This window comes from Hypomesus transpacificus, unplaced genomic scaffold (assembly GCF_021917145.1).
Source record: "Hypomesus transpacificus isolate Combined female unplaced genomic scaffold, fHypTra1 scaffold_127, whole genome shotgun sequence".
In the NCBI taxonomy this organism is placed as follows: domain Eukaryota; kingdom Metazoa; phylum Chordata; class Actinopteri; order Osmeriformes; family Osmeridae; genus Hypomesus; species Hypomesus transpacificus.
The window spans coordinates 483,114-495,958 of record NW_025813704.1 but is presented as its reverse complement, the minus strand read 5'-3'; the positions used below and the strand labels follow the sequence as shown (position 1 = coordinate 495,958).

The 12,845-nt window shown below is 48.2% G+C and overlaps 3 protein-coding genes across 4 annotated transcripts in view; 1 reads left to right on the top strand and 2 right to left on the bottom strand.

Annotated features, from left to right (window-relative positions):
* LOC124488169 (integrin alpha-D-like) overlaps positions 1 to 4,047 on the bottom strand; it is a 23,287-nt gene extending 19,240 nt beyond the window's left edge. The window contains exons 1-2 of one of the 2 annotated variants that reach the window (XM_047050708.1): positions 3,961 to 4,047; positions 2,768 to 2,876 (exon numbers count right to left, since the gene is read on the bottom strand). In XM_047050708.1, the coding sequence (XP_046906664.1) occupies positions 2,768 to 2,778 (11 nt within the window). In that variant the 5' untranslated portion in view covers positions 2,779 to 2,876; positions 3,961 to 4,047. Of the gene's footprint in view, positions 1 to 2,767; positions 3,416 to 3,960 lie in introns of those variants that run through there. The other variant, XM_047050710.1, reaches the window with a different exon arrangement.
* aldoab (aldolase a, fructose-bisphosphate, b) lies at positions 1,800 to 7,254 on the top strand. The gene is made up of 8 exons (XM_047050719.1): positions 1,800 to 1,907; positions 3,422 to 3,538; positions 3,618 to 3,884; positions 3,995 to 4,155; positions 4,817 to 4,900; positions 5,880 to 6,054; positions 6,201 to 6,400; positions 6,734 to 7,254. The coding sequence occupies exons 2-8, from the start codon at positions 3,427 to 3,429 to the stop codon at positions 6,824 to 6,826; spliced, it is 1,092 nt and encodes a 363-aa protein (XP_046906675.1). The 5' UTR covers positions 1,800 to 1,907; positions 3,422 to 3,426; the 3' UTR covers positions 6,827 to 7,254.
* zgc:123217 (uncharacterized protein LOC641414 homolog) lies at positions 7,111 to 12,845 on the bottom strand. The gene is given in 8 exon segments (XM_047050723.1): positions 7,111 to 8,075; positions 8,259 to 8,278; positions 8,281 to 8,406; positions 8,880 to 9,015; positions 9,904 to 10,042; positions 10,435 to 10,597; positions 10,724 to 10,738; positions 11,662 to 12,845. Coding segments are annotated over 8 exon segments (969 nt in total). The 5' UTR covers positions 11,717 to 12,845; the 3' UTR covers positions 7,111 to 7,760.

The following is a 12,845-nucleotide window of genomic DNA, read 5'->3' as shown; positions in this document are numbered from 1 at the left end:
TGTTTACATTAACACACATACAGTATAGAGATGTGTGTGTTTACATTAACACACATACAGTATAGAGATGTGTGTGTTTACATTAACACACACACAGTATATTAAACATGGATTTCCTGTGCATGTAGGTCGTAGGTTCAAGATCCAAAGCTGTTTGTATATATTCATATATATACCATAATATACATAAAGATACATTTATTTTTAGAACATGACTGCAAATCTAAAGGTCACTGGTTCAAATCCCCCCTGTCCTGTATGCTGCTAAATGAAAAAATTATTAGATTGAAATGTTAAACAAATGGAATCAATCTGGCCCCAGCATAACTTCCACCAAAATATCGAACTAACACTTTAGTAAGGCGAGAACCCAAAGGCCGATTTCACTAAAAGTTGTTGGCATGAAACCGAATGAGCCGATATGATTGGCAGAGCAAGCGAATGTTCAAATGGAGTTCCTCTTTCATGTGAAAATCATGATGTGATCATATCCTCAGTTCTATGTTGATAAGTGTAAAAAGTACACTTCCCATTCCTCCATGTTTGGTCCAATCAGCAGAGTACAGACATCCGCTGTCTGATGTGTTAGAAATCATCACAGTCTCTCTGGTGACTGACTGGCAGTGGGACCTCTGTTCAGCACTGATTCTCTGCTTTCTGTGACGCTCTGCTATTTGTGACTCTCTGCTCTCTGTGACTCTAGGCTATCTGTGACTCTCTGCTCTCTGTGACTCTCTGCTATCTGTGACTCTCTGCTCTCTGTGACTCTCTGCGACTCTCTGCTCTCTGTGAATCTCTGCTCTGTGACTCTCTGCTGTCTGTGGCTCTCTGCTCTGTGACTCTCTGCTGTCTGTGACTCTCTGCTCTCTGTGACTCTCTGCGACTCTCTGCTCTCTGTGAATCTCTGCTCTGTGACTCTCTGCTGTCTGTGACTCTCTGCTCTCTGTGACTCTCACTTCACACATGATTGTTCCCGCAGAAGAATGACGCTGAAGTCAGTTAAATAGAGTAAAGCCAGAGTGAAACACACTCTGATGGGAACATGTCATTCATGAAATACTGGTATGGTGCCAGCCAGAAGTTAGCATGTGCAACCTTTGCGGATCCTTCCATGTGACCTTCCCCCCCAGAGCAAAGACCAGGGAAAGGTCAGGGAAAGGTCAGGGATCACTGTTGCTGAGTGTGGATTGGATTTCTAAGAGCAGGTTGACCATGCTGTCACATGATCTCCTTGCCCGTGTGTGTGAATGGTTGTGTGTGTGTAGGTTAACAATGTTAATGTCATTATTTTACATTATCTAAATGTTGATTAATATAAAATCCATGTATCTTAGCTGTATTGAGAAATCGTTTCCTTGTGCACTTATTTCTACAGTTTTCACTTTGGTATCACAACATTTTATTTTCTTTAGCTCATCATCACCTCTCTCCCTGGTCTCTCCCTGGTACCTCTCTGTCTCTGTGTCTCTCACCCTGGTACTTCTCTCTCTCTCTCTCCTCTCTTTCTCTCTCTCTCTGCTCTCCCTGGTCCTTCTGTCTGTCTCTCTCTCTCTGCTCTCTGCTTCTTTCTCTTGTTTTCTTTCTCCCTGCTCTCTCTGCGCTCTCTCTCTATTTCTCTGTTCATAATCTCACTATGTCTCTCTCTCTTTTCTCAATCCTTACTCTTTGCCCTTTCTGTCTGGCAAAGACTCCCAGCAGAATGCCAGAGGCCGGGTCTGGTGTCGTCCCAGTCTTAATATAGCGCAGCAGCTGAAATGTGAGGGGTCACAATGGGAGGATAAATACAAGAGCTGCTGGGAGGAGGGGTGTCGCGGACTACCCAGATCCTCTACCTCCCTCCTCTCTCTCTTCCTCTCCGGAGCCCTCCGACTTAGTCTCTTCTCCCTGCTGTCCTCCAAATCTCAAAGGTAACTCGAGGAAACTACCAGAAAACTGCATTATTCTTATTTTTAGAAATACTGATATGCAGTCAAATACGGATAGAATAACATCTAAAATTGTATTTCTTTAGGAATGATGTTTATTTTTCTAGCTTGTGCATCTCTACACTGAACATGTTGGCTATGCTGCATGAATGCAATTTACTGCAAATATGGGAGTGGATGTTTAATTTAGAGTTGTAAATGTTGTAACCGTAAGCATGATGTGGATGATGAGTACAGGACACACTTCATACATTTCTGAATGGAGTCATCCTGTTAACATTCATGAATCTAACCACACTTCCTGTCACACCCTCCCCTGCGTTCCTCCCAGGTTGTGATGCAAACCTCCAAGTAGCTCTTGCAATAGTTCATGCAGAAGGCAAGAAAACAAGAAAATGTGCACTACTGCAGCCGACCGTATAACTGTATATTTTGCCTGTCTGCTGGTTGGGCCTCAGGTGGACTGTGTGTCTGCTGGTTGGGCCTCAGATGGACTGTGTGTCTGCTGGTTGGGCCTCAGATGGACTGTGTGTCTGCTGGTTGGGCCTCAGGTGGACTGTGTGTCCCTGAAGGTCAGAGAAGGGACACTGCTCTGCCTCATGTAGCCTAACTGCAGGGTTACGGCTGGAGCAGCTGTGGATTCTAATGTTTCTATTTAGGTCTTAGAGGGATGTACAGAAAGAGAGAGAGAGAGAGAGAGAGAGAGAGAGAGAGAGAGAGAGAGAGAGAGAGTGTTGGCTGACTGATCTGTGTGTGTGGATGTGAGGACTGGGCGTGGCTGTTGGGGATTTACCAAGAGGGTCAGGGATAAGAGAGGCTAGAAAAAGGGAAAGGTCACCCACATGCCTCTCATGGTTTTTGGGGGCCAGGAGGGTTGGGAAGGGCGGGGGTGCAGCAGATATCACAGCTTCCACACAGCATTCAGGACTCTTGCAGCACGAGCAAACCAACCTGCAGGGAAAGTAGCACAGAGGAACCTCACGTAAGCAGTGCAAAAATACCGTTGCAAAACTATTATTAGAATATTCAAAGTGCTTTGCAGCTAGAGAACCAGACTGGTGTTTTAGTGAAGTGGAAGATTCCACTGCAGGAGCACAGAATAGAAGTCTGATTTATTCTGAAAAAGACAACTTCCTCATCAATCTTCCCCTTTTGTTTTTATTTTTATCTCGTCTGTAAAGACAACCAGGGAATACAGTTCTGCATGTTCATACCCACTGTTGCAAAACTGATTTAAATGTTTTTTTCAGGCGGTAAAAACTCTTAAAACACAATTCCTTACTGAAAAACTGCTCCCAGAACTGCCTCAGTTAATGATCCGTAATATAGGTCTCAACATGCGCCAGACTTCCCACAACCTCAGCATGCTCTGTGACATCACACTTTGCTTTGGTGGAATGAAGGATTGTGCCTTTGGACTCAACTACCTCACTCTATCTCTCTCCTCTCTCTCTATTTACCTCACCCACCCAACCCTCTCCTCTCTGCTCCTCCAGCCAGGATGCCTCACGCCTTTCCCTTTCTCACTCCTGAGCAGAAGAAGGAGCTCAGCGATATCGCTCACAGGATCGTCGCTCCCGGCAAGGGAATCCTCGCCGCAGACGAGTCCACAGGTACACACACACACACTCACTCCCCAAACAAACTCCCAGAACCATGGTCCTCATGCGTGCTGTGTCCGTCTCCCCACAGGAAGTGTGGCCAAGCGCTTCCAGAGCATCAATGCTGAGAACACAGAGGAGAACAGGAGGCTGTACCGCCAGCTGCTCTTCACCGCAGACAAGTCCGTCGACGCCTGCATCGGAGGAGTGATCTTCTTCCACGAGACCCTGTACCAGAAGACGGATGACGGCAAGCTGTTCCCCCAGCACATCAAGGACAGGGGCATGGTGGTGGGAATCAAGGTGGACAAGGGCGTGGTGCCTCTGGCTGGAACCAACGGCGAGACCACCACACAGGGTGAGTGGAGGGCACCCTCACACATAAACACGTATACACACACAGGTATACACACACACACATACACACACAGTACCTCGTTTCTACATCTCGTCCTCCCGCCTCTGCAGGTCTGGACGGGCTGTATGAGCGATGTGCTCAGTACAAGAAGGACGGCGCTGACTTCGCCAAGTGGCGCTGCGTGCTGAAGATCACCTCCACCACACCCTCCCGGCTCGCTATCATTGAGAACGCTAACGTCCTGGCCCGCTACGCCAGCATCTGCCAGATGGTGAGAAGAAATTCTTATTAGCAATAAACTCTCTAGTTATGTTATTGTATCCATTATCTTCCATTTTAAATTTCCAGAACCCGTCAAGACCGTTTCTTCCGTTAAAGATTTGCTGCAGCAATGAAATAATGTAACTATCTAATATGTATGCACCTTATATTGCATAGGATTATGTACCAAATTACAGCCTCTTACTCAACCCATGTGTGTAGTAGGCCTATATCTTGTGCAGCGTCAAACTTGACATTTCTCGATTGAAAGTGAACGGACGGTAAGGAATCCCGTGGATAGCTCTAGTCTAAAGCTAGGCTAGCTCTAACTGCCAAAATTTAAAAAATACAATTTCCCGACTTAGCCTACTGTATCCTTGTTGGATTTTCAAACCGGAATGTTTTGATATGAGTGTATCTACACATCAAAGTACAACGCTGTGATGTAACGTTTTTATTTGTATTATATCTAGCCTAGTCTAGCTACATTTTCGTAAAATTCCTGACGAGTTACGAGAGCTAGGCTAGCCGGTCCTCCACTTACGCTAATGATCGTTAGCAGACCGAGTAACAGGGCACAACACGTGAAATGTAAACATACGACAAAGGAAAACACGTGACAAAACAAGTACTGGATGACTAAATGTGCGGCTGGTTGTGTTGACCTCCAGCACGGTATCGTCCCCATCGTGGAGCCCGAGATCCTGCCTGATGGAGACCACGACCTGAAGCGCTGCCAGTACGTCACTGAGAAGGTAGGCTACTTAGACGACACTGACATACATACAGACAGCACATACAGACAGCACAGACAGACAGCACAGACAGCACACAGACAGGCAGCACAGACAGACAGCACATACAGACAGCACACAGACAGACAGCACAGACAGACAGCACAGACAGACAGCACAGACAGACAGCACAGACAGACAGCACATACAGACAGCACACAGACAGACAGCACAGACAGACAGCACAGACAGACAGCACATACAGACAGCACACAGACAGACAGCACATACAGACAGCACAGACAGACAGCACAGACAGCACATACAGACAGACAGCACACAGACAGACAGCACAGACAGACAGCACAGACAGACAGCACAGACAGCACACAGACAGACAGCACAGACAGACAGCACAGACAGACAGCACAGACAGACAGCACATACAGACAGCACACAGACAGACAGCACAGACAGACAGCACAGACAGACAGCACAGACAGACAGCACATACAGACAGCACACAGACAGACAGCACATACAGACAGCACACAGACAGACAGCACAGACAGACAGCACATACAGACAGCACAGACAGACAGCACAGACAGACAGCACATACAGACAGACAGCACAGACAGACAGCACAGACAGACAGCACATACAGACAGACAGCACATACAGACAGACAGCACACAGACAGACAGCACAGACAGACAGCACAGACAGACAGCACAGACAGACAGCACATACAGACAGACAGCACAGACAGACAGCACAGACAGACAGCACAGACAGACAGCACAGACAGACAGCACATACAGACAGACAGCACACAGACAGACAGCACAGACAGACAGCACAGACAGACAGCACAGACAGCACACAGACAGACAGCACAGACAGCACACAGACAGACAGCACAGACAGACAGCACAGACAGACAGCACAGACAGACAGCACAGTTGTTCATCTTGTCCTCTCCCTCCCCCTCCCTCAGGTCCTTGCTGCCATGTACAAGGCTCTGTCTGACCACCATGTGTACCTGGAGGGCACTCTGCTGAAGCCCAACATGGTGACCGCTGGTCACTCCTGCTCCCACAAGTACAGCAACCAGGAGATCGCCATGGCGACCATCACCGCCCTGCGCCGCACCGTGCCCCCCGCAGTCCCTGGTATGTGCACACACACACACACACAACAACAGATTACCCCTTTTGACTTGCTCATTCAAACCCTGTTAGTCTGCAAGCTCCTGCCTCCACACACAGCCCAGCTCCCTCAGTGCAGCCAGACTAATCCTCCCTCCTCCCCTGTCCAGGCATCACCTTCCTGTCTGGAGGCCAGAGCGAGGAGGAGGCATCCATCAACCTGAACGCCATGAACCAGTGTCCCCTGCACCGGCCCTGGGCCGTCACCTTCTCCTACGGCCGCGCTCTGCAGGCCTCCGCCCTCAAGGCTTGGGGAGGCAAGAAGGAGAACGGCAAGGCCTGCCAGGATGAGTTCATCAAGAGAGCCCTGGTACGTCCAGCAGGGAAGGAAGACAGGACATGGCATCGTCCGCGTGTCTGTAGATGCCAGACGTACTTTCAGACTGGTGGGGTTTCAGGAGGGTTTAGGAGGGCCGTAGAGCCCCACAGGCAAGGCCCTGCCATAGAGCCCCACAGGCAAGGCCCTGCTGTAGAGCCCCACAGGCAAGGCCCTCACGATAGATACCTGTAGTGGTGACTATAGCTGTCTAGCTGGCTTGATGTTGTGCAAAAGTTCACGTGAGACACTGTTATCTGAAACAACGTACAGGGGGGATCATGTGTTCACCTGTCTGATGCTCTCTTCTCCCCTCCTGTGATTCAGGCTAACAGCAAGGCGTGTGTTGGCAAATACGCCTCCGCCGGCGGTGGAGCTGCTGCCGGAGAATCTCTGTTTGTGGAAAACCACGCATACTAACCTGGACACACCCCCATTCCTCCCCTCACTTCCTCCACCCCTCCTGCCCTGCACCCCTCCTGCCCTGCACCCCTCCTGCCCTCCACCCCTCCTGCCCTCCACCCCTCCACCCCTCCTGCCCTGCACCCCTCCTGCCCTGCACCCCTCCTGCCCTCCACCCCTCCTGCCCTCCACCCCTCCACCCCCCGGGTGGCCACAGCACGACCGCCTCCTCTCTTGGCCTCTGAACGTCTGGCCTCCGCTACCCTGCCTGGGTGTGAGAGAGAGACCCTGAGAGTTCTGCCTCCATTTCCTCCCCTTTTATTTTTAAACACCTTTTTTCAAGTGAAGAAATTCCTTGTGTCGTTTTTACCCAACATGTGCTGTTATTGCTCAGCGTAACCCCAGCAGGCAGTGTTTGCTGCTGCAATAAAGTATTTTATCCACAACTTTAAGCTTCACTTCTTCTTCTCTGTCGACCCAAATATTTTGAAACCAGAATGGTTTGAATTCTGGAATACCAATAAACATCGTAAATATAAAATATAAAGAAAGATTAAATAAGTACTGCAAGTAAAAGGCATAAATAGGAACAAATATACATATACAATAAGATACAATTCTGTCAAATCTGTCCAATGACCTTGCTTATATAAATAAAGAGCCAGGGATGTGTGAACCAGTCATTCAGAAGCAGTGTCACTGTAACGCATCAGACACGTAGACATCTAGACATAGTGCTACACTAGTATCCACACACACAGGAGGTGACTACACACTACATCTGCATGTTATCAGTAAAACACACCAAAGTACACTATTAGAAGAACAATTGTAACTTCCGTAAACCGAGAAAAGCAAATTACGTCAGATCGACAAACATGAAAAACATGGGAGTGCCTTCTGAGGTCAGAGGCAGGTACTGAGGCAGTCGGAGAGGCAGGTACTAAGGCAGTCAGAGAGGCAGGTACTGAGGCAGGGAGAGAGGCAGCAGAACCAGGCAGAGCAGAGCCGGCCAGCGGGAGGAAGGTGCGGAGCTTGCTGGGTCTGCGGAGCACACAAAGCCGCTGTCAGAGTCACTTCCTGGGGAGGAGAAGGAGATGAAGCCTACTGCAGCCCCTTGGAGGCTGTCTGTGATCCAGGTCTGGTACTGAGACACCCTGGTGAACACCTCCGGGAAGCCTGTGGCGCAGGGGACGCCGTAGCTGGCGATGCCCGCCTGGACCCACACGGAGCCCTGCCAGCACTGCACGGGGCCCCCTGAGTCCCCCTGGACCACAGACACAACACAGGGTAAACACAGACACAAAACATCAACATAGATAATCAAACAGATACACAGATACACCAACAGTCAGATAGACACACCAACAACATACACAGTTTTAACACAGACACATTATTATCATCAAGACAGGCAGAGAGGCAGGCAGTGAGGAGGCAGATAACCTACTTGGCAAACTCCCTTGTTCTTTTGGCGGCGCAGATCATGTTGTTGGTGATGACAGCGCCCTCTGCTGGCTTGTATATACAAGTGCACTGCTTGTTACCGATTACAGGAACCTCCACTTCCTGCAGGGTGTATGGAAATCCCAGCGATTCTGTGGGGGTAAATACCTTTCAGTGAATATTCATTTAGATTTACGTTTTTATGTTCGTTTGGAGTCCAAAGCGACATACAACTAGTAGACTACTTAAATTAAGTAGGCTACTGATGTAGGGAACCAACTTGAACTTACAGCGTCTGAATGATCGTGCATATTGACATTTTGTAAACAAGGTTAAATTGTTCAGTGTCTGGAACGAGATGGATGTCTTTCCAAATGGCATTCGCAATCAGCTAGTTTCAAACACGACTTCACCTGTGTTATATCCTATAAAAGAACAGTTCATTTCAACATATGAAGTAGGACTAAAGTATTCTTCAAAGTTTTTATGGTGCCGTGTAGCAGGTCGTGCATGCGAGCCCAGCGAGTGGCGAACCACCTTGGTGACGGAGCGTGGCCACGTCTGTCACACGACCTCCCATCCAACTCCGCTCTGTAACGACTGTCTCCGCGGCCGCTCAACTTACCGCCCTTCCCGACGTTGCCCCAGCCGCTTGCCCAGCAGGTGGTGGCGTTGCCAAAGACGCTGCCGGCCGCGGCCAGGCAGACGGGTCTGATGTAGCCGTTGATGTTGACAGGGGAGCTGAGCTTCATCAGGGTGATGTAGTGATGTGTCGTTCGTGAACGATTCGTTCATTTTGAACGAATCCTTATAAGGACTCGGGAGTAACGAGTCCTCTCAACGAGTGATTCGTTCATTTCCCGACTCGGTCTTTCTACGATTCTTTGGATCATTTTTCACGTGACCTGCATAGGCTCTGTAGCTAGAGGAAACGAACGATTCGTTCCTTTCCCGACTCGGTCTTTCTACGAGTCTTTGGATCATTTTTCACGTGACCTGTATAGGCTGTAGCAAGAGGAAACGAACGATTCGTTCCTTTCCCGACTCGGTCTTTCTACGAGTCTTTGGATCATTTTTCACGTGACCTGCATAGGCTCTGTAGCTAGAGGAAACGAATGATTAGTTCCTTCCCCGACTCGGTCTTTCTACGAGTCTTTGGATCCTTTTTTCACGTGACCTGCATTGTATTTTTTAGTAGAGGAAACAGTTTCCTTATTCCCTTTCGCGTGGCCGCTGTTTTAGTAAGACGTGAATGAATTATATTCGCTCAAGTCATCATACTGACTGGTTTTGTTATTTTCACTCTACATTTACACTTACAGTTTAGTGCAGTGTTTGACGTGATAATTAAATGCTAGTGTGATAATACATGACCAAATCATACAAACTCATGATACATTATTTTAATGCAGGAATTTATTTTGAAATAGTATTTGCTGGTGCACATGTCATGCACTAACCTACAGTGGACGTATAGGGGCTATACGTCCTTTGCAGTGGACGTATAGCCCCCAACCCCCCCCCCCCCCCCCCCCCCCCCCCCTCCTGAAATGAACAAATGACTCGAAAAAAGATTCGTTCATTTCACTGAACGAGATTCAAAGAACCGAATCAGTAAAAAGAACCGAACTTCCCATCACTAGGGTGATGTCGTTGTTGAACAAGTTGTTGTTGTATTGGGGGTGCTTGATGATCTGGCTGACGCTACGGCTCACCTCGTTTGGGTTGTCCCCCGAGGCAGACTCGTTCTGTCGGCCCAGGAAGAGCGAGTAGTCGCTTGCGGTGAGTCTGGAGTAAAACACAGCGCGGGTTGCCTTGGGTACAGTAAAATAACCCTGATTCTAGACGTTCTAGAACCACAACATCAAACAAACCCATTTACATTTAGTCATTTAGCAGACGCTCTTATCCAGAGTGACTTACAGTAAGTACAGCAACATTCCCCCGAGGCAAGTAGGGTGAAGTGCCTTGCCCAAGGACACAACGTCATTTGACACGGCGGGGAATCGATCCTGCAATCTTCTGATTACTAGCCCGACTCCCTCAACGCTCAGCCATCTGACTCCCATTTCCACAATAAAGGGTTCAATTTACAGCTATTGATGGCGATAGTCTCTCTGGCTCTAGCACCAGCTCCAAATTAGGTCCCAGTTCTCACCGGTGGAAAAGGGGTCTCTTACGTCAGCATGCAGTGGGCCGCGGTGAGCACCCATTCGCGGTGGATGAGGGTTCCTCCGCAGATGAAATTCCCCTGGAAGTGCATGCTAACCTGCCAAGGCCAGGAGCCGACACTGGCGTCACTGCCCCCCACGATCTTGGTGCTGAGGGGGGCTGTACTGCAGTCTAGCAGGGAACAGAGGAAGGAGAACCAGGTTAGAGAGTTATTCACCCCATGGTGCTGCTTATAGGACTATATCTTCGAGTTTTAGTGACAAAAACAAGGAGAAACATTTTGAGACATTAGCTTACCCTGAGCTGTGGACCCTGTTGGGAAGAGAAACATAAGAACATTGTTAAATGCTCCTCTGACCCAGGAGGACTCTGACCCAGGAGGACTCCTCTGACCCAGGAGGACTCCTCTGACACAGGAGGACTCTGACCCAGGAGGACTCTGACCCAGGAGGACTCCTCTGACCCAGGAGGACTCTGACCCAGGAGGACTCCTCTGACACAGGAGGACTCTGACCCAGGAGGACTCTGACCCAGGAGGACTCTGACCCAGGAGGACTCCTCTGACCCAGGAGGACTCTGACCCAGGAGGACTCTGACCCAGGAGGACTCCTCTGACCCAGGAGGACTCTGACCCAGGAGGACTCTGACCCAGGAGGACTCCTCTGACCCAGGAGGACTCCTCTGACCCAGGAGGACTCTGACCCAGGAGGACTCCTCTGACCCAGGAGGACTCCTCTGACCCAGGAAGACTCCTCTGACCCAGGAGGACTCCTCTGACCCAGGAAGACTCCTCTGACCCAGGAAGACTCCTCTGACCCAGGAAGACTCCTCTGACCCAGGAGGACTCTCGACTAGCGGTTAGGGAATCGGGCTAGTAATCAGAAGGTTGCCAGATCAATTCCCGACCGTGCCAAATGACGTTGTGTCCTTGGGCACGGCTTTTCACCCTACTTGCCTCGGAGGAATGTTCCTGTACTTACTGTAAGTCGCTCTGGATAAGAGCGTCTGCTAAATGACAAAATGTAAATGTAATGATTCTAAGCTGTGTTGTTGTGAATATACAAAAACAGTCACATTACATCTCAGTCTTCATTGGCTAGGTAATCTATGTTAAGTTTTAAAGATGCACATTTTTACACCAAACATTTACATGTCCCCAGATGATCCTACATTATTACGCTCTTGATCAAAATTCGTACTTCAGCCATGATTATAAGTAACATACTGCATATTACCTTTGCCATAAAAAATTACGATCGCAACTAAAACCATCGCCATGTGAGCTACCATGGTGACTGGAAGCAGAGCCGTCTGAGGTGTGAATGCTCAGTGTTTCACATCACACCTATGGCACCTGATCTGTCCTGTTCACCCCAGTATATGTTTTCATTGTATGATGCATGATGTGGAAATCTTATCGGAATGTTGCCACTTACTGCAGAACTCGTTTCGGTCATGGCTTCATCCAGAAGAATTCATGAATGCATTTATGCGTTTAGAACAGCCTGTATTAACAATAAGAAGTTCAGTAAATCTCAGAATGATGACAGCGGACAGGCGAGTGAGGTGTGATCGAAACTCATGTCGTATCCCCCGTATACGTCTGTGTGTGTGACCGCATATATAACAAGATCAAAGATCGGCCGTCTCAAAGTTTTTCCTTGGCATGCGTGTTTGACTAAGTGCCAAGTGACCTCTAGAACAAGGTCTATCAAAGAAAGCATTGGACACTTATTGATTGTTCTGCAATTGTTATAAATGACACATGACAATGTCTTGGGACACAGCTGTTTACACTGGGTCCCTGCCCATTTCAAGGGCAAGATAGTTGATAACATATTAACAACCGTTAGTATTTTTGTTTCAGTACAAAGTTTATTGTGAATGTCTAGAATGAAGGTAGGCCCAGAATGTATATAGTGATGTAAATGTAGCCTACTGCAGCCTTTGTACGAGATTCTGTTTAATAGATGATTTTAAGAGATCGTTTTCAAAAAGTGGATGGTGACATTAACCCTTGTGTTATCTTGGGTCATTGTGACCCTTCAGTCAATGTGACCCCCCCACGTGTTGCAACAACTTTACCTTATACAAAAATAGTAGCCTCAAGAATGTGTTAATTTGAATGTGAACGTTAATGTGAACGACCTCGGGAACAGCCGTGTAATTTTAGTTACAGATGCACGAGTCACGACCACTACAAATAAGAAAACAACTTGGGACATTTATTTTCCTTAAAATCTGTTTCTTATCCAAGCCCAAACATGTATGTGATGTGCCGTGACACTGTGATGACACTGTGGCTTCGACCAAGGAAGTGGTTCTTCCTGTCTGTACTGTAAACTCTTCAGGGTGTACAGAACAGGTTCTGTAATGAACACAACATGGTTATGCAGTGTTTCTCCACCCTGGTCCTCGT